The 24,621-nt window shown below is 44.3% G+C and overlaps 1 protein-coding gene across 1 annotated transcript in view; it reads left to right on the forward strand.

Moving 5' to 3' along the window:
* Positions 1-24,621, forward strand: part of kmt2ca (lysine (K)-specific methyltransferase 2Ca) — a 254,614-nt gene that overhangs the window by 157,337 nt on the left and 72,656 nt on the right. Inside the window, 3 exon segments of the mRNA XM_037537221.1 lie at positions 9,638-9,727; positions 10,985-11,835; positions 21,174-21,293. Coding sequence (XP_037393118.1) covers positions 9,638-9,727; positions 10,985-11,835; positions 21,174-21,293 — 1,061 coding nt within the window.

A 24,621-nucleotide genomic window follows, 5' to 3' on the forward strand; every position in this document is an offset into this window, starting at 1 on the left:
TGCCCCGTGAATGGGGCTGCATGCAAGCTGTTTGAGCAGTACATCCGCAGTGAAAACGTTGGAGGTGTAAACTGCTTGGCAGTTTCCGTGAGAGACATTAGAAAATCAGTTTGCAGCCTTTATTTGTGCGGATACACACTGTGGCCTGTGCACTGTAATAAGTGTAGTGAGCTTTTTTCGGTTTTGGGTTTTGGTTTTCACCTCAGTGTCTCCTGAGTGTCACTTTTCACCGAGAGTTTTCTTCTTTGTATGTCACTTAAAAAACATTAAAATGAATAAAAGAAGCTATGAAATGCCCCATGGTTGCGAGGCGTTAGTGTGGACGATCATGTGTTTGCGTTCGTGTGCATTAGTCTGTTTCTGTGAGCGAAAGTGTGTGTTTTAGCGGCTTGGTTTGGTGTTTTTCTCTGCTGCTGGGTCATGTGCGTGTGTGGGGAGATGTGCAGTAGGCTGGGGCTCTTCCGGCTGGGTTATAAATAGCTGGCAGCACAGCAGCACAGAGCTGGCAGCTTTCATCCCCCCCTGCACTGCAAAACACTGCACTGCACTGCAAGCAGAGCGGAAACACAGCCACCTTATCACCCAGCCAGCGCCAGTCTCACTGCTGTTTACTGCTCTCTCTCCGTCTCTCTCTCTCTTTCCCTCGCTCACTCGTTCACTAGCTGTCTCTGGGGTGTCTCCACGGTCTCTTCTGCTTCACACACAAATGCTCATAAGCACACATCACACAAACTCGAGAGAACCCAGAGATGCGCAGAGTTGTACTATGTTGAAATTGGTCCTTAATCGCCATTCCCTGCATTAGAACGCTATTATAGAGAACAGGAACGACGTCTAATCGCTATTCCCTGCATTAGAACGCTATTATAGAGAACAGGAACGCCGTCTAATCCCTGTTCCCTGCATTAGAACGCTATTATAGAGAACAGGAACGCCGTCTAATCCCTGTTCCCTGCATTAGAACGCTATTATAGAGAACAGGAACGACGTCTAATCGCTATTCCCTGCATTAGAACGCTATTATAGAGAACAGGAACGACGTCTAATCGCTATTCCCTGCATTAGAACGCTATTATAGAGAACAGGAACGCCGTCTAATCCCTGTTCCCTGCATTAGAACGCTATTATAGAGAACAGGAACGACGTCTAATCGCTATTCCCTGCATTAGAACGCTATTATAGAGAACAGGAACGCCGTCTAAGCGCTATTCCCTGCATTAGAACGCTATTATAGAGAACAGGAACGACGTCTAATCGCTATTCCCTGCATTAGAACGCTATTATAGAGAACAGGAATGCCGTCTAAGCGCTATTCCCTGCATTAGAACGCTATTATAGAGAACAGGAGCGCCGTCTAATCGCTATTCCCTGCATTAGAACGCTATTATAGAGAACAGGAGCGACGTCTAATCCCTGTTCCCTGCATTAGAACGCTATTATAGAGAACAGGAGCGACGTCTAATCCCTGTTCCCTGCATTAGAACGCTATTATAGAGAACAGGAACGACGTCTAATCCCTGTTCCCTGCATTAGAACGCTATTATAGAGAACAGGAGCGACGTCTAATCCCTGTTCCCTGCATTAGAACGCTATTATAGAGAACAGGAGCGACGTCTAATCCCTGTTCCCTGCATTAGAACGCTATTATAGAGAACAGGAACGACGTCTAATCGCTATTCCCTGCATTAGAACGCTATTATAGAGAACAGGAGCGACGTCTCATCCCTGTTCCCTGCATTAGAACGCTATTATAGAGAACAGGAGCGCCGTCTAATCCCTGTTCCCTGCATTAGAACGCTATTATAGAGAACAGGAACGACGTCTAATCGCTATTCCCTGCATTAGAACGCTATTATAGAGAACAGGAACGCCGTCTAAGCGCTATTCCCTGCATTAGAACGCTATTATAGAGAACAGGAGCGCCGTCTAATCGCTATTCCCTGCATTAGAACGCTATTATAGAGAACAGGAACGACGTCTAATCGCTATTCCCTGCATTAGAACGCTATTATAGAGAACAGGAACGCCGTCTAATCCCTGTTCCCTGCATTAGAACGCTATTATAGAGAACAGGAACGACGTCTAATCGCTATTCCCTGCATTAGAACGCTATTATAGAGAACAGGAACGCCGTCTAAGCGCTATTCCCTGCATTAGAACGCTATTATAGAGAACAGGAACGCCGTCTAAGCGCTATTCCCTGCATTAGAACGCTATTATAGAGAACAGGAGCGCCGTCTAATCGCTATTCCCTGCATTAGAACGCTATTATAGAGAACAGGAGCGACGTCTAATCCCTGTTCCCTGCATTAGAACGCTATTATAGAGAACAGGAGCGACGTCTAATCCCTGTTCCCTGCATTAGAACGCTATTATAGAGAACAGGAGCGACGTCTAATCCCTGTTCCCTGCATTAGAACGCTATTATAGAGAACAGGAACGCCGTCTAAGCGCTATTCCCTGCATTAGAACGCTATTATAGAGAACAGGAACGACGTCTAATCGCTATTCCCTGCATTAGAACGCTATTATAGAGAACAGGAACGCCGTCTAAGCGCTATTCCCTGCATTAGAACGCTATTATAGAGAACAGGAACGACGTCTAATCGCTATTCCCTGCATTAGAACGCTATTATAGAGAACAGGAACGACGTCTAATCGCTATTCCCTGCATTAGAACGCTATTATAGAGAACAGGAACGACGTCTAATCGCTGTTCCCTGCATTAGAACGCTATTATAGAGAACAGGAACGACGTCTAATCCCTGTTCCCTGCATTAGAACGCTATTATAGAGAACAGGAGCGCCGTCTAATCCCTGTTCCCTGCATTAGAACGCTATTATAGAGAACAGGAGCGCCGTCTAATCCCTGTTCCCTGCATTAGAACGCTATTATAGAGAACAGGAGCGCCGTCTAATCCCTGTTCCCTGCATTAGAACGCTATTATAGAGAACAGGAGCGCCGTCTAATCCCTGTTCCCTGCATTAGAACGCTATTATAGAGAACAGGAGCGACGTCTAATCCCTGTTCCCTGCATTAGAACGCTATTATAGAGAACAGGAACGACGTCTAATCGCTATTCCCTGCATTAGAACGCTATTATAGAGAACAGGAGCGACGTCTAATCCCTGTTCCCTGCATTAGAACGCTATTATAGAGAACAGGAACGACGTCTAATCCCTATTCCCTGCATTAGAACGCTATTATAGAGAACAGGAACGACGTCTAATCGCTATTCCCTGCATTAGAACGCTATTATAGAGAACAGGAACGACGTCTAATCGCTATTCCCTGCATTAGAACGCTATTATAGAGAACAGGAGCGCCGTCTAATCCCTGTTCCCTGCATTAGAACGCTATTATAGAGAACAGGAGCGCCGTCTAATCCCTGTTCCCTGCATTAGAACGCTATTATAGAGAACAGGAGCGACGTCTAATCCCTGTTCCCTGCATTAGAACGCTATTATAGAGAACAGGAGCGCCGTCTAATCCCTGTTCCCTGCATTAGAACGCTATTATAGAGAACAGGAGCGCCGTCTAATCCCTGTTCCCTGCATTAGAACGCTATTATAGAGAACAGGAGCGCCGTCTAATCCCTGTTCCCTGCATTAGAACGCTATTATAGAGAACAGGAGCGCCGTCTAATCCCTGTTCCCTGCATTAGAACGCTATTATAGAGAACAGGAACGACGTCTAATCGCTATTCCCTGCATTAGAACGCTATTATAGAGAACAGGAGCGCCGTCTAATCCCTGTTCCCTGCATTAGAACGCTATTATAGAGAACAGGAGCGCCGTCTAATCCCTGTTCCCTGCATTAGAACGCTATTATAGAGAACAGGAGCGCCGTCTAATCCCTGTTCCCTGCATTAGAACGCTATTATAGAGAACAGGAGCGCCGTCTAATCCCTGTTCCCTGCATTAGAACGCTATTATAGAGAACAGGAGCGCCGTCTAATCCCTGTTCCCTGCATTAGAACGCTATTATAGAGAACAGGAACGCCGTCTAAGCGCTATTCCCTGCATTAGAACGCTATTATAGAGAACAGGAGCGCCGTCTAATCGCTATTCCCTGCATTAGAACGCTATTATAGAGAACAGGAGCGCCGTCTAATCGCTATTCCCTGCATTAGAACGCTATTATAGAGAACAGGAGCGCCGTCTAATCGCTATTCCCTGCATTAGAACGCTATTATAGAGAACAGGAGCGCCGTCTAATCCCTGTTCCCTGCATTAGAACGCTATTATAGAGAACAGGAGCGCCGTCTAATCGCTGTTCCCTGCATTAGAACGCTATTATAGAGAACAGGAGCGCCGTCTAATCGCTGTTCCCTGCATTAGAACGCTATTATAGAGAACAGGAGCGCCGTCTAATCGCTATTCCCTGCATTAGAACGCTATTATAGAGAACAGGAACGTCGTCTAAGCGCTATTCCCTGCATTAGAACGCTATTATAGAGAACAGGAACGCCGTCTAAGCGCTGTTCTTGCAGTGCGCTGTGGAATAGTGAGCGGAATGTTCTGTGCTGTGTTTGAAGTCTGGAATAAGATGCTGTGTAGTGAACGCAGCGGTGTTTCAGGCCTAGCCTGCGTGTATTGATTTTTAAAAACTGCAAATACAGATGGTGGATATTTTTTTAAATAAAAGCTCCTTCTGGGTGTTCAGAGCTACACATGATGCAAATCAGCCTAGTGTATCCGTAATGCACTTGAATCTCCCTGAGTAGGAATGTTGCTGGTAAATATTGAGGCCACGGTTCTGTCAGTTCGTCATATCTGCCGTTTCCACATGTCTGGTCTTGTGCTCTGCATGTTCTGCCAGAACTTCCAGCTCTGCCGTTGCCTTGAGCTCGTGTGTCACAACCAGTGGGACCCACCAACAGGCTTCATGTTGACTGGTTGTTAGTCAGTCTGTTTGTTTATTGTTATTGTGATGTAAATTTTGTGAAGTCTCATAGAAAAATCGCACAAACTGTGATTTACTTGTATTTAGTGTTGTGGCAAATAGGGGTGGACGGCATGATTGAAGGAGGACTATATGATTCTGGAGAAGTGCTCCTTCATAAGCTCCACCCCCGAAACTCATTGAGGCCAACGTGCCTTTTTTTAGATCGTTGTGGACATTAAACCCTTCGCAAACGCTGTACAGACGAATATCGTGATATAACGTTAGAGCGAATCGCCACACAGCAAGTAAGGTCACTAACGGTAGCTCGGCTGTGGGTTATCAAACTGTCACTACACTTGCCCAGCGAAGCTAACCAGTGTCCACAAACATCCACAAACAGGCCAGACCAGTACTGCCCTGTGGATCGTATGAAACGGCAAAAACGAGGTGTCCAGCTGAAGCGACCTCCTCATCCGTTTTCATACATTTCAGCTCTCAAATTGTGCACACACTGTCTGGACCGTCGCTGTCTGGATAGGGCGAAGCAAAATGTGGGGACGGCCAATGTTTTCACAGGGCGGGACTAACATGCACAGAGAACAGACAAGCTCAGATCACACACACACACACACACACACACACACACACACACACACACACAGAGGGGGTGTGGCTTCATTCTCTGTTCAAGATGCTGCATTTTATCTTTAGATAGAAAATAGCTGACTGCTGCTATTTTAACGTTTAAAATGTGTATATCACTGTTACAGTATATCATAATACTTCAAAAAACTTTCACAAAGCTCGATAAGAGTCAGTGTTTCATTTGATATTTTTCGAATATTGAGCTTTGTGCTACTAATTAAGCTCTCCCTGTGACGAAACATGCAGTTGGTTAGTGTTTGTTATCCGCGATGCGCTCAGAGAAACAAATTATAATGTAATTAATGTAACGATAAAGTGTTGAAGTACCTGTGAGAACCGTAAGCATATTCATATGCCTTGCAGGGAGGCTGTAATTGAGCAATATAGTGTATAATGAAGTTCCAAGTTTGTCATTTGCACAACATGTCAGGACGTTCATGCATTGAAATGCTTGTGCTGAGGCTCAGGTAATCGCTCTACAGCAGGGCAGCGTTATTTACATACTAAAAACAGTGCTGACAAAATACTGAAATATATTAAATATACACAACAGGCAGAGGCAGGAGGGGGACCTGCGCTGTGTACAGATATATTAAACAAGGGATAAGATGAGAAGAATATATATATACGCTTTAAAGTGTCTGTTATTGTGTGAAGAAGTGATATGATAAATAACACTAACAAAGTGACCCTGTGAAATGGTGATGGGGGACGCACCCACCACATCACAGCTTGTTCAGGAGCCTAACAGCCAGTCATCATCATCACTGCCCAAAGAAAAGTTAAGTGATACTTTTTTGATCCCACAAACGGGGAAATTCCACCTCCGCATTTAAACCATCCGTGAAGTGAAACACCACATACACACTAGTGAACAGTGAGCACACTTGCCCGGAGTGGTGGGCAGCCCAATCCGCAGCGCCCGGGGAGCAGTTGGGGGTTGGGTGTCTTGCTCAAGGACACCTTAGTCATGTGCTGTCGGCTCTGGGGATTGAACCGGCGACCTTCAAGGGGCAGTCGTGGGCTGGAGGTTAGGGATCTGGCCCTGTGACCGGAAGGTCGCCGGTTCGATCCCCAGGGCCGACAGTCCATGGCTGAGGTGTCCTTGAGCAAGACGCCTAACCCCCAACTGCTCCCCGGGCGCCGTGGATAGGGCTGCCCACCGCTCCGGGCAAGTGTGCTCACTGCCCCCTAGTGTGTGTGTTCACTAGTGTGTATGTGGTGTTTCACTTCACAGATGGGTTAAATGCGGAGATGGAATTTCCCCGTTTGTGGGACCAAAAAAGTGTCACTTAACTTCTGGTCACAGGGCCGGTTCCCTAACTTCCAGCGCACGACTGCCCCTAGTGAAAGCTAGTATCTCCAAAATGGTAGCTTCTCAGACGAGGGCGAAAACATTTATTCGAGACATTTTATTCGAAGCAATTTTGTAGCATTTCTGTAGTAGAAACATTGATATTTCCACGCGATGTAGAGCTCAGTTATGCAGAAAACTGAAAATTGCTAAAATGATACGCGACACTTTTTAAACTGTGATGTAATGGGAGGATGTTGTTATAACGTCTCTTATAAAATGTGTGTGTTATCTGTCGATCGAGGTGTGGCAAATAAGGTTGGACGCCCTCTGCTGGATACTGCCTCCTGGGTGGCCCTGGCAGTGTTAACCTCTGAGTCAAACTCTGATGATGCCAGAGATGATGTCAGGCCATGGCTTTAATTAGCTGAAATGAAGTAATTAAAGTTCATGCTAGTTATTGATTGAACGGACCTGCAGGGAACGCTGACATGTCCTTACATTTCTTCGTTCAGTTGGGTTTATTTTGTGAGTTTATTAATGAGGAATCTGATTTCCTTTAAATCTGGGCCTGCGGGGTCTCGGTGTAAGTCTGTATAGAGTGCCCTGCTTTTGATTTATGAGCCCCCCTCCATTCCCATTTCCTGAAATTCTGGTTTAGGTACGGGAGGTAAATTAAGAGCCGAGAGCACTGCCTGTGTTTGTTTATTAATTTGCTTTTGCCCTACCGGGGATCATTTCGGTTCGGCGTAACAAGAGTGGTGCTTGCAAATACGTTGCCATGGCGATGCCTGGCTCACTCTTAGTGCCGTTCCTGAAGTATGGCTTCACAGGGAGAGAGCGGGATGGATGGATGAATCATTGACTGGAAGAACAAGTCCCCCCATTACCAAATATTGAAGCGTTCTGATCCAATATTTTTTCTTCTGTAAGAGCTGCTAAGCTTTAAAATGGATCTGTTTTTAATCAAAAGACTTAATTTGAGATTAGTAGGCTGTCACGCTGAAAGACATCAATCTATGCTATCCCACAGGAAGAACTATATCACAGTGGAGTGAGGTCAATTTCAGGATTGATTTGTTACAGATCTGGATCACATTCATTGTTTTTCCCCTCTCAGATATCTGATCTAGCGCTTTCTGCTGATAGCGGATCGATGCCTGGTATTGCATTGGTTATTTAAAGAGTAACGACAGTGCCCTAGTTTCAGAGAACCCCTTGTCCGGCTTTAAAACTGGCTCAGAAATGGGAGCGACACTTTGGAGCATTTGGTAGGGGAAGAGGTTGGGAGGATGCTGCAACACAAAAAAAACAAAGGAAGAAAATCTTACTGCTCCTTCTCCATCACCTTAAAGCTGCACTATGTAAGATTTTCGAAAGCAGTAGCATTAAAGTTTCAGGAGGAAAACAGGCTTAAATATTATATATAATAGCACAGGCTCAACAAGAAGGTCCTGCTGAATGTTTGGGTCTCAAAATCAACATTATACTGATGAAGATGTGATGACAATATCAGATAATTCGCTCACATCTGCAGAAGACAGAGATTTCTGTTTAAATTCTCTTTCAGGTCACTCACAGAAGGGGTTCAGAGCACAAGTACTTAGGTGCAGTTACACCTTTCCCCCAGAGAGGTCTCCAAATCCCCAAAGCTTACATAGCGTAGCTTTAATTGAACTGTGACCCATATGTAGCCTTTTAACATGATTACAGTAATGCCGATGACACACAAACCAGCCTTTCTGTCAGTCTCAGCACATGAACACACAGAGACAGAAGAAGAGGGAGAGACGTAGAATGAAACAGGGATGGACGAATATAATGAACACTGAAAACCCCTTAAATGGGCTAGCAGAGATTCACATTATTGCAGCGGTGTTTTTTTTTCTGGTATAAACAAAGAAAACAGATGAAAAAAAAATTTGGTCATTTCATTTTTTACATATTGTGATTTGGTGGGCCAGTAGGAGAATAGGCACGTCATTCATTATTATAAAGCTGTATATGCTTTTATATATATATATATATATATATATATATATATACATATATATATTCTTTCCACTAATTTAATTATTTTTATTTGAATTTTGATATTTGATATTTGTAACCACTACAAATAATTTTGGGGGTGTGTGTGTGTGGGGGTGTGGGTGGGTGTGTGTGTGTTTGTGTGTGTGTATGTATGTATGTATATATATATATATATATATATATATATATATATATATATATATATATATATATATATAGGTCAAAGAATGTTGGAGATGGAGCTGCCGGGCAGAAGGAGAAGAGCTAGACCTCAGAGAAGGTTTATGGATGTAGTGAAGGTGGACATGGAGATGGTTGGTGTGAAAGTAGAGGAGGCAGTGAATAGGGCAAGATGGAGGCAGATGATCCGCTGTGGCGACCCCTAAAGGGAGCGGCTGAAAGAAGAAGATATATAATATATATATTCACACAGGAAATTGAATGCATTCTAATTTGGTTATAGTTATTACACAAAATACAACATTGAAAAGCAGAACTTTTCTAGGAATGTGCGTCACTCGCTTTGCCAAAACGTTTTAAACGTGTGTTTTCACTGCTGGTGTGAAAGAGTCGTGAGGTTGAGGATCAGTCGAGTTTGATGCCAGTGGTGCCTCAGGATGTCCTGATATTCGAGGCGGTCTTGACCGTGATGTACAAAAGGCTGAATATTTGGTCGCAGTTCCCTCCGTGTGCATATTTGCTTGACTGAGTGATTTGTGTGGGTTTTCAGTGGATGAGCTCTGAAACCTTAACGTCTGTGCTTTGTGTCCTCACAGAGGTCTTCATGGCCGTGGAGGAAGAAGTTTCTGTGGAGCCAGAGACCACCGCTGTCGCTGTTCCTGAAGAGCCAACAGAGTCTCCATCAGGTAAAGGCAAAGTTTAGTTTCAGCTGTAACGTTAAAGTCCTGATGTGGAGCAAGCTACACTGCCCATCTCACATTTTGGGGCACATTGTTTTCTAATGATATTTGAATTTTGCCAGTGTTACTTGAGCAGCAGAAGCCGAGAGGGAATGTGTTACAGCAACATCACGGCTGTGATTTGGTCGTGGTAGATCATCACGGTCGTGATGTTATTCACTAGTGTTAATTATGCATTGTAGTGCATAATTAAAATGTGAAGTTCAAAAATTAATCAGACAGTATTATTGGAATTTTTATCCCCTTAAATTTGGTATTGGCCACGCAATTTGCATATCAGTCGGCCCTAGTTTGTACAGTATAGTACCAAAGTTGGGACACACCTGTTTGAATGTATGCTTTTCGTAATATTAATTTCATAATAATAATTTCATAATGTATGAAAGCTTATGCTTAAATGCTTGGATTTGGTTCCAAGTTTAATATAGGTTTTGAAGTTGATGTTTGTGTATAAATTAATTCCATAATATAAAATGAACTGCTGCACCACCAAGCAGTTCTTATCAGCAGCACGAGTCCTGCTCACGAGTCCTGCTCACGAGTCCTGCTCACGAGTCCTGCTCACGAGTCCTGCTCACGAGTCCTGCTCACGAGGCCTGCTCACGAGGCCTGCTCACGAGGCCTGCTCACGAGGCCTGCTCACGAGGCCTGCTCACGAGGCCGCGTGATGTTGCACCAAAGCAAAGTTGGGAATGCGTTCATTTTGCAAGATGTTTTTTATTTATTTATTTTTTTGTTTTTGTTCAATATGTTTTTGGTCACTGCACGATCCCATGTGTTGGTTTATAATTCTGATGTCTTGTACTCTTAATTCTAAAAATGAATAAAAAAAAAAAATCAGTAATTTTTACTGTTTCACAAAATAATGAACGACAAGGGGGAGGAGCAACAGACAAACAAAGATAAAGTAAGAGACATGGAGAGTAACAGTGATTACAGGTATAATCATCGTCACAGAGAAAATTCATAGGAGGAAGTGTCGGTGTTCAGTGCATACCTCGCCGGAAATCCGAAATACGCAACACGGCAACTTTGCCATGTTTCAACAGTCGTGAGCTTGGCATGGTTAAGTTGTACAGCACTCAGAGTAGATGTGTCCAAACTTTTGATGGTACTTTATATGTAATCACAATGACCTTGAACCAGATTGAACTGGATGAATTATTTTTTTATTTATTTTAATTTCTCTGTTCCCATTTTCAGCTGTTGAAGCCACCCAGGAGATCCAGGTGACAGTGACTCTGACGGAGGGTCCTGCGTCTCCCCAGCACTCGTCAGCTTTATCAGCCGTTTCTCCACTCTCCTCCCAGAGTTCCACGGCTGTGGTGGAGCAGGATGACGACGGATCGCACGACACCATCGCGACGAGGGAAACGGGGAAGGAGGAAGAGAACGCTCAGCTACCTGAGCCTGAGGAGCCAGAACCCAACGTGGAAGCTCCAAAGGCTCTTTTCGCTTCGCCTACCAAAGAAACCTGCCCTGAGTTTTCTCTTTCTCCTTCTCCGTCCCTGGCAGCCCGGGCGGAGCCCGTGGACACGTGTCCATCAGCACCAGAGGCTTCAGAGGAAGCTGTGGAGGAGAATGTTGGCGAATCAGTGGTTCCACACGTGGTGGAGGATAATATCGGTCCAGACCTGCAGGAGCGTCCCCGACCAGAGGAGGAAGAGGAAGAAGTTGTATCCGAGCCACCTTCCGCTTTACCCGAGGAAGGCAGCGTCCCACCAGCCTCAGAGAGAAGCCCCACTCTGGAGATGGACACCACGCCAGCCAGCGAGTTAAGCTTCTCTGGATTTAGCTCTCCGGCTGGTGAGGAAAAGAGTTCAGGCTTAAAACGCTCGCCAGGATTGTCCCCTGATGGCTCAGGCAAGCTGTCCCAGTCCCCCTTCTCCACAGAGGCTTCTCCCAGAGAGACGCCCACGCATGCTCAGAATCAGCCTGGATACGGCCCTGCGGTGCCCCCTGTTGCTTTCTTTCCTCTAACCCCCAAAATAGGTATGGGCAAGCCAGCCATCTCCAAAAGGAAGTTTTCCCCAGCAAGGCCTCGAGTGAAGCAGGTAAGGGCTGAGTTACACTCCTCTGCCTCAGAGTGTGTGAACATGGTGTTGTTTGCATAGCTGGGTGTCGTTAATGTGTACTGAACCAGAATATTAAGGAAACGACGAAGACACTTTTTACCTGGGAGAAGTCTTGAATTGTGCTGCGGTACAGATGTTTTGAATGTTTGAATAGAGGTTGTACGAATGCTTATAGGCTACTGTGTTGTCATGCTGGTGTCAGGAACTCTGGGAATCCAGGGATATCGTCGGAATCTCTGAATTACAAGGCCATTTAGCGGTTAAAATACACAAATCCGTGCTATAAGAAAGCCAACACTCCTGCGCCCTGAAGTGACGTGACATAAAAGTAGTTAATGAAACGAATTCACTGAAATAATGAAAACGGAGTGAGATTGCTGAACATGCTGTTGTAAATATAATTCAATTATATTACTGAAATTATGATAATAATTATCTGTTACTTTCTTTATACCATTCATGTGGCCTGATCACTGACAAATTTTCAGTGTTGCTCACGGTAGCGGGTGGGAAATCAAAACAAGTGAGCCGAGAAGCTGCTGAATGACGTCCCGCGCCCTCGTGGTCTGATCGAGATGTTTAAATGGGTCAGAAGGAGACAGCGTGGCGCTTCCATCCACCTATGAGCGTATACAGTGTTCCCTCGTTTATCGCGGGTAGTCCTGGATCGTAAAATCCACGAAGTAGGGACGCTATATATATTAAGTATTTATACACTATTTTAAGGCTTTATAAACCCTCCCCCACACTTTTACGCTACATAAACCTTTCCCATTCCCTTAATAACCATTCCCACACTGTTCTGTGCATGTATTGTACCTTTACACTTACTGTGTGTTGTTTACAATCTCATGTAGGCAAGTAGCGTCTCAGGCGGGCGATGCTGCTTCGCGTTTTCGAGTGTATTCATCCACTGAGTAAATATGCACTATTTACTGTAAATCGTAATATTTCATGATTTATAACATTCCTTTATTGTTAGAATTCATGTTTTTAATATATTTTTATACATTTTGGGATTTTTTAATGTAAAAATTCATGAAATATATATATTTTCCACAGATCGAGTTCCGCAGAAAACCTGCGAAGTAGCGAAAACCCGCGATATATTTTTTCCATTAAAATTTTTTGAAAACCCGAGATGCACCGAGTCCGCGAGGGAACACTGTATAGGTAAAACAGAGAGAGAGAGAGAACGCTCAGCCTTTGTGACGCTGGTTTAACTCCTGCTTATAGTGTTTAGTGAGCTTATTTCACAGTGAGCCTGATGACCCCTGCCGTGCTATTTCAGCAGAGGATAATGCATTTGTGATTAGACTGTGTCAGGTATTGGACGTCAGATTGCTTTGATGGAACTGGGCGGGCGGGAGCGGGACCAAACGTTTAGGATGCGGACAGGAGATATGATTCCAGTTTTCTGTGGGAGGAAATCTCCATTCACCCGGGCGGCTGGTTCTTAGGGAGCCGCGATCCTCTGTCTGATCCACGTTTGCAGCCGTGCAGTAATTATTCCCTTTCCGCTGTTGCACAGTCACATTGATTAGTGTCAGTGTGGAGCGTGTATTAATTAATGTGGAAAGGCTCTTGCTGTTCTCTAGCTCTCTCACTCTCTCGCTCGCTCTCTCTCACTCTCTCGCTCGCTCTCTCTCGCTCGCGCTCTCTCTCTCTCTCTAGCTCTCTCTCTCTAGCTCTCTCTCTCTCGCTCTCTCGCTCTCTCTCTCTCTCTCTAGCTCTCTCTCTCTTGCTCGCTCACTCACTCACTCACTTTTTCTCTCTCTATCTCTCGCTCGCTCGCTCTCTCACTCTCTCGCTCGCTCTCTCTCTCTAGCTCGCTCTCTCACTCTCTAGCTCGCTCTCTCACTCTCTCGCTCTCTCACTCTCTAGCTCGCTCTCTCACTCTCTAGCTCGCTCTCTCACTCTCTCGCTCTCTCACTCTCTAGCTCGCTCTCTCACTCTCTAGCTCGCTCTCTCACTCTCTCGCTCTCTCACTCTCTAGCTCACTCTCTAGCTCGCTCTCTCACTCTCTCGCTCGCTCTCTCACTCTCTAGCTCGCTCTCTCTAGCTCGCTCTCTCACTCTCTCGCTCGCTCTCTCACTCTCTAGCTCGCTCTCTCTAGCTCGCTCTCTCACTCTCTAGCTCGCTCGCTCGCTCGCTCGCTCGCTCGCTCTCTCTCGCTCGCTCGCTCTCTCTCTCTCTCTAGCTCTCTCTCTCTTTCTCTCTTGCTCGCTCACTTTTTCTCTCTCTTGCTCGCTCACTTTTTCTCTCTCTATCTCTTGCTCGCTCTCTAGCTCTCTCTCACTGTCGCGCTCTCTCTCTTGCTCTCTTTTGCTCTCACTCAGTTTTGCTTGCTCACTCGCTCTCTTTGTCTCTCTTGCACTCGTTCTTTCTTCCTCTCACGCTCGTTCGTTCTCTCTCTTGCTCTCTCTCTCTCTTTCATGAGCACTCTCGCTCTTTAACTCGCATGCTCTCTCTGTCTCTCTCGCTCACTGTGTCTCTTCTGTTGTTTTTTGCAATCTTTCTTTCTCTCTAGCTCTTGCTCTCACTCCATCTTTGTCTCAGTCTTTTGTGATATCTCTCGCACTCTTTCTTTCTCTCTCGTGTGCTCTCTCTTGCTTTATTGCTGTCTTTATCTCCTCTCTCTCTCTCTCCCTCTCATCTCTTTTGCTTTCACTCTCTGTAGCTCCTTCTGTATTGCTCTCTGTAGCCCCCCCCCACCCCCCCGAGACACCCCTCCACTCCTCTCTCTGGAGTGCATAACTCAGAATAACCCTGCAGAGCAGGAGGGGGTGGGGGATGGGAGTTGGCGCTGGTGCCAAGGGTTTGATGCTGGGGAGCATAAAGGAGCCTTTTTGGAGGTGTATAATTCGGATAACTATTCAGTGAGCTGGAAAGCACGACACAAACCCATTTCCACTCGGAGCTTGGGAACAGGGAGGATGCTGAGTGCTCTCCTTTTTAGGGCTGTCCAAGTTGTCAGAAATCTAAATTAAACTTGGCACTGTGGGATCTCGCTGTGGCCCAGTAGAGTAAACTTCAAACTATGATTAAGCCTTGTTTTGTTGAAAAAACTGAAGATTAAGGGTTGTTTATTTTCCAGGTACTTTGTTCAGGGAAAAGTCTCAGTTTGGTCACCTTGTCGTTTGACTTTGAGGAAAGTTTCTGCTCGTTTATAACGTTAAGAAGTGTCTGGGCCGGCGTCTGTAGTTGTGCGTTGATGCACTGGATTAGTGTCGACACCAATACTGTCCATATTAAACCCGTTAGCGGCAAAACTGACCCAAAGAAACACGTTTCTTAGGAGGAGGAGTGTCATTCCAAAACACACCATCACATTCCTGGTTTTATCAGTGGACCAAATACATGCAGTTGATAATTGACTGGCACTTATTTGTTTTAAGAGATAATGTGAGCCATGCGTTTCTCTACAAAGCACTGCAGCATGTCAAAATTAAAGCCTCTCCAAATTTAGGGTGTGCAGTCTGACTAGTATTGATTTTCCAGTGTCCGGAAGTGTTCGTGAACAGATATCCGTTGAGCTGTGGGGAAAATGATTGAAAAAATAAAAATTGATTTTGGCTGAAATGAATGTAGAACTTTGCCTCAGCTTTTTAGGTCATCAGCACTGGTACTACACAAAAAATGTTAGGACCACAGCTGACCTGTGCAGCACTAGATGCTGATAGAGACTTGTTGTCTTCTACAGAGGTTTTGTCCTCTTTCAGCGGACAGCGTAATACATTGACGTAGGTTGACAGAGAAATGTAGACTTAAACAAATATTACTGAAAACGCAGACTGCTCTGCTTTAAGCTTCATCTCCGCTATAGCCGCTTTTCTAAAAGTAGAAGAGTTTTTTTGTAAAATGTCTCTGAGCGTTTGATTTTTTACGAGGCTGCCGTCGCTTCTCGTTCGCCAGCTTTCTTCTTCGAATTCTTCTTAAATGGTGCTGCAGTTACGTTCTGGCGCCTCAGGCACCATTTAAGCTGGAACGGGAAAATTCGAATAAGCAGCTGTTGAACGAGAAGCGACTTCAGCCTCGTGATTCTTTAGTGCTTGACAGTTTCTCATTGCAGATTAAACGCATCAGGAAACCAGCTGGATTATTTTATTTTTACCTAAAAATCGAATTCTGCTGTGGAGCCGCGACACGGCAGTGAAGGAGCCGCATGCTGCTGACCGCTGACCGCTGACCTTGCCTGTTTGGCAGTAAAAGCCATGCTATCTCTGCCTTCTAAGTCACATCCTCAACAACAGTTTTCTTTCCACAGCACCCAATTTAAGTCTGTTTCAGACCTTAACTCAAACTTAATGTAGCCACAAAAATTTAAAGTGTCATAGTTTTGGGTGCCTTTGAGACAGGAAGATGATGAGAAGTCTGAAGTGATTAAAATAAATTATTATAACATGAAATACTCGTCCAGGGTGCCTCAGTTTAAAAATCCTTAATGACCAAAACTTTGGAAAGTGTTGGTGTCATGTTTTGGAATGAGCTCTTCAGTTCTTACAGTGCATGGTGTGAAGTTTGTGGCCCTTCAGTTGAAGACTATTACGCTGGTTTGAGATCGGCGCTCGTTAACAGCCGATACCCCGAACTCGGTTGTTGGGTGAGAGAAGTCTGGATTGGTGTATTGCTAGTTGTGCAGGCTCTGTGGTGCTTATTGTGAACGCTGTGATTTCTCTTCACTTCCATTCCTCCTTTTCCCTTCCATCTCTCTCTGGAGGATGCTCTTTCTCAGCGTAGTGTAATTTGAAGGGTGGTCGTCTGTCGTGGGATTTCCTGTTTGGTGTGTATGAGTACGTGCTCTCCTCTGTATGGCCGTTTGAGAAAGAGAGCCTCAATACGGTTTTTTGTGTAGATGAGATTCTAGAGAACAACACTTCCTTGAACCACACCCCCCCACCACACCCCCCCCACTGCTGACTTGCTTCGTACCCCGCAGAGGAGACTGAAGCATGTTTTGGGGGCTGATTTTGCTGCATGTTTTAGATTCTTTAGTGGGAAGCTCGAGAATGGGCCTGTTGGTTTATTGCGGTGGTCTTTAATGGATAGAGGTTTCGCGGTGATTGATAAAGGCATGTCCCGATCCAGTCTGAGCCTCTACGTTTATTTTAGGCTGGTCTTTTGAGGGCTCCCGAGTGGCGCAGCTGTCCAAGTGTGGGCCTCATCTCTCTATCGTCGGGAGATTGGGCGGTCCGTTCCTGGTGAGACCACAGCCTTCTGTGATTGAGAGTCCGTGATTGTAATTATCTCTGTGGTTGGATAGTCTGGCCCTCCCTCTCCCCCGTTACTCAGCATGATGATAGCCAGTGCGAGTGCATGTTAGGTGACATAACATTGACCGCGTCCTCTTTTAAGTGTTTTGAGGTGTTCGTTGATGTTTGGATATGATGGAGCGTCACGCCTCAGAGGAAGCAGATTTTCCCCGTGAACAGATCTGCTGACTGTGCCAGCAAGTTTTAAACTCGCTTTAAAACTGGATCAATAGGAAAAATTGCCCTGTGCTGTGGTGTCACATCTGGTGTGAGTTCGGGGGAGCATGAATAATGTCAATAAAGAAAAGAGAAAACTTTACATGTTTGAAAAACACAAACTGCATAAAATTGTCATTGAAAAAAAACAAAACCCAAAAGCCACATTGTGTAAAATCTTGTATCACACTAAGCCACGGTGGCGTTTTAGGGCCACTGCTAATAAAAATAAAAATAGTACACTTTGAGAATAAAGTTATACTATTTTGAGAATAAAGTCGTAGAATTATGACATTAAAGTGGCATTAATACCAGGCAAGGTCACAATATTGTGGCCAAAGGCTCTGCGAAGGGAGGCACCTCGTGTTAAATGAGGGGCGTTGAGTTGGTGGAGTTCTACTTTCATATCGATTCCCCCATAAAGAAACACTCAGCCTCCCCGTCTCTCCTGCACATCAGCACCAGCCTGGTATTAGTATGAGAAACGGCAGGAAACTGTTTATCTAGAATAAAGAGCCAGACGGACTCGGAGGAAACCGTCTGTCTGTGTTGTTGGAGGAGAATCGCTGGCAGGGTCGTCTACACGGCTATCGGGGGGCTACATATCCCCCCCATTCAAAGAGGGCATGAAGTTTCACAGACGGTGAGAATGATGATCCCCAAAGAGACGAGTGAGTGGAGCTCCAGCGCCAGTGCAGCAACCGAGACCCCAACGCGTTAAGGCAGCCCCCTACAGTTAGCCCACTTTAACCTCCAAATATTACAACTTCTTTCTCAATATTATGACTTTTTTCCTCAAAGTCGACTATTTTTATTTTTTATTAAGTGGCTCTGAAATTGAAAATAAATTACTGTGGCATTTATAAATCGTTTCCAGCCTGGCGTATCTTGATGGGTGTCTGAAGCACTGGGACCAGACTCGGCCACAGACTCAGCTGATGGGGACATGCCCATTTGATGTTTGTCTGTTTTTTGGGGGGGTTTCTGGTTGACGTTTTGGTCTCTGTGTTGGTAATAAGAGAAGATGGAACAGAACAGTGTCTGTCTGTTAGACGGCCTGGTGCTATCCCAGCAGTCAGGTGGTGAAGTCAGCGTTTCCCATTCACATTTTAGCTCTATCTGAGCTCCCAGTGTAACTGTATGAGGTATTTGTTGTTCTTCACTGCTGGGAAGCTGGGAAAAGCAAAAGGTGGATCTGGGAGTCCTGAGGACTGGATTGGGAATCACTGGGTTATGCCTAAGAGTAAGTAACACCGCGTTGACCCCGGCTATTTCCAAGAGTTACCAGAGACTTTAGGAACTAGGAGACAGTTCACTGGTTTGAAAATGAACGGGAACGCTTGTGGTGTTCAACATGTCTTTTCATGGTGAAGCTGAAAGTGAGAGGAACCCAGGCAGCCAGAGAAAACAGTGTTTTTTGAGCCAAACTCTACAATTTATTCGTTTTTTTTTTTTTTTGTTAGAATTCACCAGTGATTGAAAAGGTGTTTTTGAAAACGTTTAACGTGGCTTTTACTTTCTATTACTTTTGGCCGTGACTTCCGCCAAGTGGGCAAACACTCCTGTAAGAACTTTGAAAGGGAATTTGATGGGAGAAATGATGCATGAGGACATGGCACTGAAACTCCTGCTCTGCCGGCTTTTGCATGGCCATTTTTACGCACTACCGCTGCAGTAGTATCACTCAGCGTTTACGGTCTCGTTCTTTTTCTGTTTAAAAAAAAAGTTTGTTTTTCCTCTTGTTCTCACGTCGTCATTATTGTTAACTGTTTTTTTTTTCCCCTTCATTGTACTGATGTAACTCTACTGTTGAGCTTTTTTCCATTGTTTTTCTTTTCACAGGCATGTGGCTGAAGTTGGCATGGAGATATTTCAATCTCATAGTGCCTCTGTGCTCACCCCCACCCTCCTTTACACGCGTTTCCCCTTTTTATAAAAGCACTTTTAAGTTGATCTTGTGCTTGAGGGAATGATGTTTTGTATCCAGCAGTTTCATTAAGTGCCTGACATGAAAATGGAAGTTTGGGACAAATCTATACATGAGAGGAGAGAGAGAGAGAGAGAGAGAGAGAGAGGGGGAGGAGAATAAACCCTCCAACCTTCTGTCGTTATTTATTATTTATAAAGCTGAAATAATTTTCACTTTGCAAAACAAAAAAAAGCCTCGCAGTGATTGTGTTAGAGAGGATAATTACACAGTCTTGCCCCGATTAGCTTGTTAAACAGGCTAAACACTCCCCATGACGCTTTATACGAAATTCCCCTTCGCTCAGCGTGCATCACAGAGAGCCTGGCGCTGTCACACTGACAACCACACTTGTTTAGTAAACACACAAACAAACGATGCCGCTGCCATGGACACGGCGTTCACTCGGTAATGAGGAGCATCATGTTAAGTGGATCTATCCTCACTGGTCTACTGTAAGGTTGCCCCATGTGGAGAAACGTAACTCGGGCAAATGAAACGTCTCACTTTTGGAGAAGTTTGAAGCTGCACAGAAGATCCCACTGGGTGCCAGTTACCATGGACCCAGGAGTTCCAGGAGTTCCAGCTGTGCTCCTGGAGATTTAATGTCCTGCAGAGTTTGGCTCCAACTCTGGGCCTAATGTTTGCAATATTAGTAGTAGCACTAACGTTAATTAGGGCTGTCAACACTAATGCGATTAATTAACTCCAGCCTTTTTTTTTTTTTTTTTTAAAGGCCTTTAATGCATTTCACTAGTTTGACCCTTTGAGCCACCCCCAGTAGCGCAGGCTGTAGCCCAGCTAGCGCAGCGTATGTCGCTATGATAGAATCCGTAATTGTTGTCCTCTCATTTAAACACAGCTTTTAAGTAGCTTGTAAAGCAACACTACGCTGGATGGTGCTCGTGGGAGACCTGTGGATTAATTAGTGGGCAGTAAACTAACAAAATCAACAGCAGAGTGAGTGGATGCCTCCCCCTGAGATTTCATCCTCCGGGATCCACAAGCCGTGTGCATGAGATTGAGAGTCTACAGTCACAGAAGAGTTGACAGTTGATTTTATGTGTGATCTATATGATGAACTCATTGGTTAGAGCATGCAGCCGCTGATGCTCTCACTGGACGGCAATGATTAAAATGGGAAACTTCGTTGGGTTCACTTTGGAAATGGAACTACTACTAATAATAATAATAATAATACTGCTACTACTACTAATAATAATAATAATACTGCTACTACTAATAATAATATAGGTATTTTCTCATACTTAGTTTTGCAGCTGGAATTATATACAGTAACAAATTTCTCCAAAAATAAAAACTTCAACAACAGTAAGAAGGAGAATGAATGAATGAAAGATCAGGGGAAGCATTTTCAGCTCAGAGATTGAAGAGCAGCCTCTGTGCTTCTATTCAAAATGTCTGGGATTTTAAGAAAAATAATAACAAAAAAAACCCATTTTCCTGCTTTTCCAACCGTCTATAATTAAATGTTGTATTTGTACTGCCAATTTGTAAGGTTCATAACATTTTTGTTGACGGCGACAGTGCGTGCATGGAAATGAATGGACATCGCCGCTGGCTCAGAATTCCCATACCAGTGCATCTCTGTTGAGAACCTGTAGAATAGACTGTGCAGTCTGAGGTTTTTCATCATGTGATCAGTTTTTTCCCAAACTCGTCTGCATCAGTGTTCTTATTTGCATTTGTCTTGATGTAATGCTTTCATTTGCCTGTATTATTTCATTCTGTTCTTAAAGTTGCTGCCTTTCAAATTTATTTGGCTGTGCATTTTGTCACCCTCCCACTCCACTCATCCTCCTCCTACCACCCCCATCCCCTCCTGCCTCCCTCCCCTTCTGGCCCCTGCCGCTCTCCCTCAGGTTGCATGGAGCAGCCGTAGTGCATTAAGCTCTCCGTCCTGGTCTCCGGAGCGGTCAGAGGGCTGGGATGGCCCTAAGAGCCGACAGCTGCTGGGCGATCACGTCTGGACGGCCAAAGTGGTAAATGAAGGGCTGTGACAGAGGGAGGTGTTTGTTTTACTGCTGGTGCAGGGCTGCTGCAGGGTAGGGCTGCACGATTTTGAGCCAGAATGATCATCGCAATAATCTTTCAGCGATATTTTGCGATTTGTGAATTTTTCTTGCAGTTTAAAGTGGTTTTAATACATTTCCACAGATAGCTGACATAAACTGTCAACATGTCCATTTTAAGTCTTGGGAGTGCATGAATGACATCCTTCCAAGAACACAGTTACATTCGACCAAATTTGCCAAAATAAATTGTGCAACCCAACCACAGTACGCTCAGGGTTCTTCTCATGGTCATTGATGGCACACTGCCTCAACAAATGGTCTTGGGTGAGCTCTGCAGGGATGTTTGGGTGGATTTGATTTGGGCGGTTTTATGAAGTTCAAAGATGGCCTTGTCGCTGCGTGTGGACGTTGCTGTGTGCCTGTATGGTTGTCAAACTGATGAATGTTTTTATTGAGTGTTATTGTGATTGCATATACACTTCTGATCTCTCATAATGCATAAATATGCTATTTAGGAAAGCATTTTTAAAAATGTGCAGGACGAGTTTGGCCATTTATCTCGCAGCAAACTAAACAGATCTGTCGCCGGAGAGCGCGGTCACTGCGATTCAGCGGCTTACATGTTAATATTGCTGCAGATTCTGATTCTGTTTTTATGATCAGTGGTAAAAGTCTACATTGCATAGACCTTTATGAACGCAGTGATTGGACCCAACTGTTCTTATTTACATGACTTATTCTCAAAATTGATATGCCGTCTTGATAAGATGATTTTCTTGCACGTTTCAGTGTAATAGTTTGACAAAAAGCAGCTTTTCTTAATTTTTCCCCTTTACTCCAAATACGTAGTCAATCAAATTGTTTGACGTCTGAAGCTTGTTTGGTGAGCAAAAAACACTGTCGCTAAAATAGTAGTAGCGATAGTTTTAAAGTTAGAATTTTGTCAGTTCTTCTGTTTTTTAAAGGTGTGATTTAGATACAGACCAGTTTCAGACCACTAGTGTCAGAAACCTTATTTGCCCCATGCTAATTGGTGTTCTTACTAGGCTTGGGCAATAAGATGATGTAACTGTAGGTGGATGATGATGCTTCAAAGGTGGTAACTGTCCTCGATCTAGGGAGCATCAATTTAGCCTGTTAAATAAAATGAAATATGTATTTATAATGTTTTATTCAATTTAATTGATAAAATGATGGATTATTATTGGACATTAATGAGCTGTTAGACTGCAGTGCAGCAAATGCTGTTTCCCAAAGGATGACATACCGTCTAAGCATGTTCTATACAGCTTAAGCGTTGGAATGGTTCACCGGTAAACTTTTCCCACAAGCATCTATAGCGGAATTTCCAGAGCGCCTTCCCTATAATGATGTACAGCACATGGGCGTGTCTTTGGAAGTCATTTATTTACTCTTTGGTGTTTAGCAGTCAGAGGTTTCCCCACAAGGGGGCGCTAGCAAGGAGCGGGGAGAGTGCATCATTTAAAGATAGAAAAGCGTCACGAACCCACACCAGCAGGAGCTCCGGAATAATTTGGAACGTTTGCAGTCGATTTCAAAACCAGAGGTGAAGTGAATTACCAAAATATTACTCAGTATTATTATTTAATATGCAGATATTTATATTTAATCAGGTAACACTTAAAAATACATATTAGCCAAAGATAGCAAAGAAAGTAGATTTGCGCTACACTAAAAATTCTTTGAGACTTCTTTAATAAAGAAAATGGTTCTGTACAGAATCACAAACATTCAAAGAACCCATTGCATGATTTCAAGGGTTCTTTGCATCGTGAAAGGGTTCTTCAGACTGATGGAGAATGTGCTGTAGATGGTTCTTTATAAACCTTTTTGAAAAGGGTTCTGTAATACCAAAAAGGGGTTCTGCTAATGTTATGATGTTAAGCCTGTAACAATAGAAGGCTTTTTTAGACAGGCTCTGCATTCCATATCTCCATCAGTCTGAAGAACCCTTGAAGAGCCGTGGTGTTTGTTGTCTAGAGCTTAGGTGCTGTGAACTGCTTAACGAGAGAATTTTATGGTAATTATTTTTACATATCGCCCAGGCCATAAGTTTCCTTGTATCCCAGCTACATTAGCCTCGTAGCTTTAGTGCTAAAACAAAAGAAGCAGACTTCAGATGGCAAACACTTCTTGGCTGATGGGGATGTTTTAATATTATGATGAAAGTTTTTGTATTTTTTGCCAAACTCTCGCTTTGAATTTGATTGTTCGTCGTCATTAATCCAACCCGTCTCCGAGTTCCTCAGATACTGACTACTCATCCTCCTTCAAATGCATGCTAACTGGCCTCTCTCGCGCTGCAGTATCTCCTCAGACATGCACATGCACACATGGAGCTGCAGAGCCTCCCTCACCAAATCCTCACACTTTCCTCCATAATTCATTTTTGCACAAATTAGCCACAGACTGTACAGGCGGTGGAGCGTGGCACCTCCTCAGGCCGTCTCTCTAAGTGGAGTTGACGTCTCCTGTCTCGAGCAGTTGCAGCTCAGGCGGGAGTGAGGTAATTACCTGGAGGAAGGAGGATATGGGCCACAGCCTCGGCTCAGCGGCACAGGGAACGTGATGCCTTTGGAGGCAGGGCAGGGTGGCGGGAACACAGGCTGTAACGTGAGCCAAGTTATGTTCAGGCAGGCTTGAACTCAGTGGCTCTGCCTCCCCTGTGTTCACACGTACAAGCAGGCCAGGACTAGGAGATAAGGCCAAAATAAATATTTTTCTGTCATTTAATATCAATAATTATTACAACTTTAGTTTTTCCTGATGCTCAGTTTTGGGTTTAAACCCTAAAGAAACAAAGCAAAAGGTATGTTATTTAGTAGAAAAGGGTACATCTAACATGGGCTTGCGAGATTAAGCCGTTCTTATTGCCGTATGAGTTTCCACAGTGAACATGTTAAGGGCTGCGATGACTAAACAAAACATTAAATTACATGCACAGCGCCAGACTGATGAAATTAGGTTATGGTGGAAATGTAGCATTAGGAGCTGTGTCTAATTTTAGAGCAGCAGTGTGCTCTGCTGAGCCTGGCTTGCAACCCTGAACTCCTATGAGTGACTTAACCACTCTGCTGTAGAGCCAACTAGAAGGCATACACAGAGGTCAGAAACTTCTCCATCCTCAACTAACATGAAAAAATGCTTAAAACTAGTTTTTTCTGACGCCCAGAATTGTTTAAAATGTATGAAGCCGTGAAGGACCATAATCACCGTAAGCAGTTTTTAAAGGAATTTAGTATGTGTTATTTTTTCATTGTTGTTTTTAAATATA

The sequence above is a fragment of the Pygocentrus nattereri genome, chromosome 3 (genome assembly GCF_015220715.1).
Source record: "Pygocentrus nattereri isolate fPygNat1 chromosome 3, fPygNat1.pri, whole genome shotgun sequence".
Lineage (NCBI taxonomy): Eukaryota > Metazoa > Chordata > Actinopteri > Characiformes > Serrasalmidae > Pygocentrus > Pygocentrus nattereri.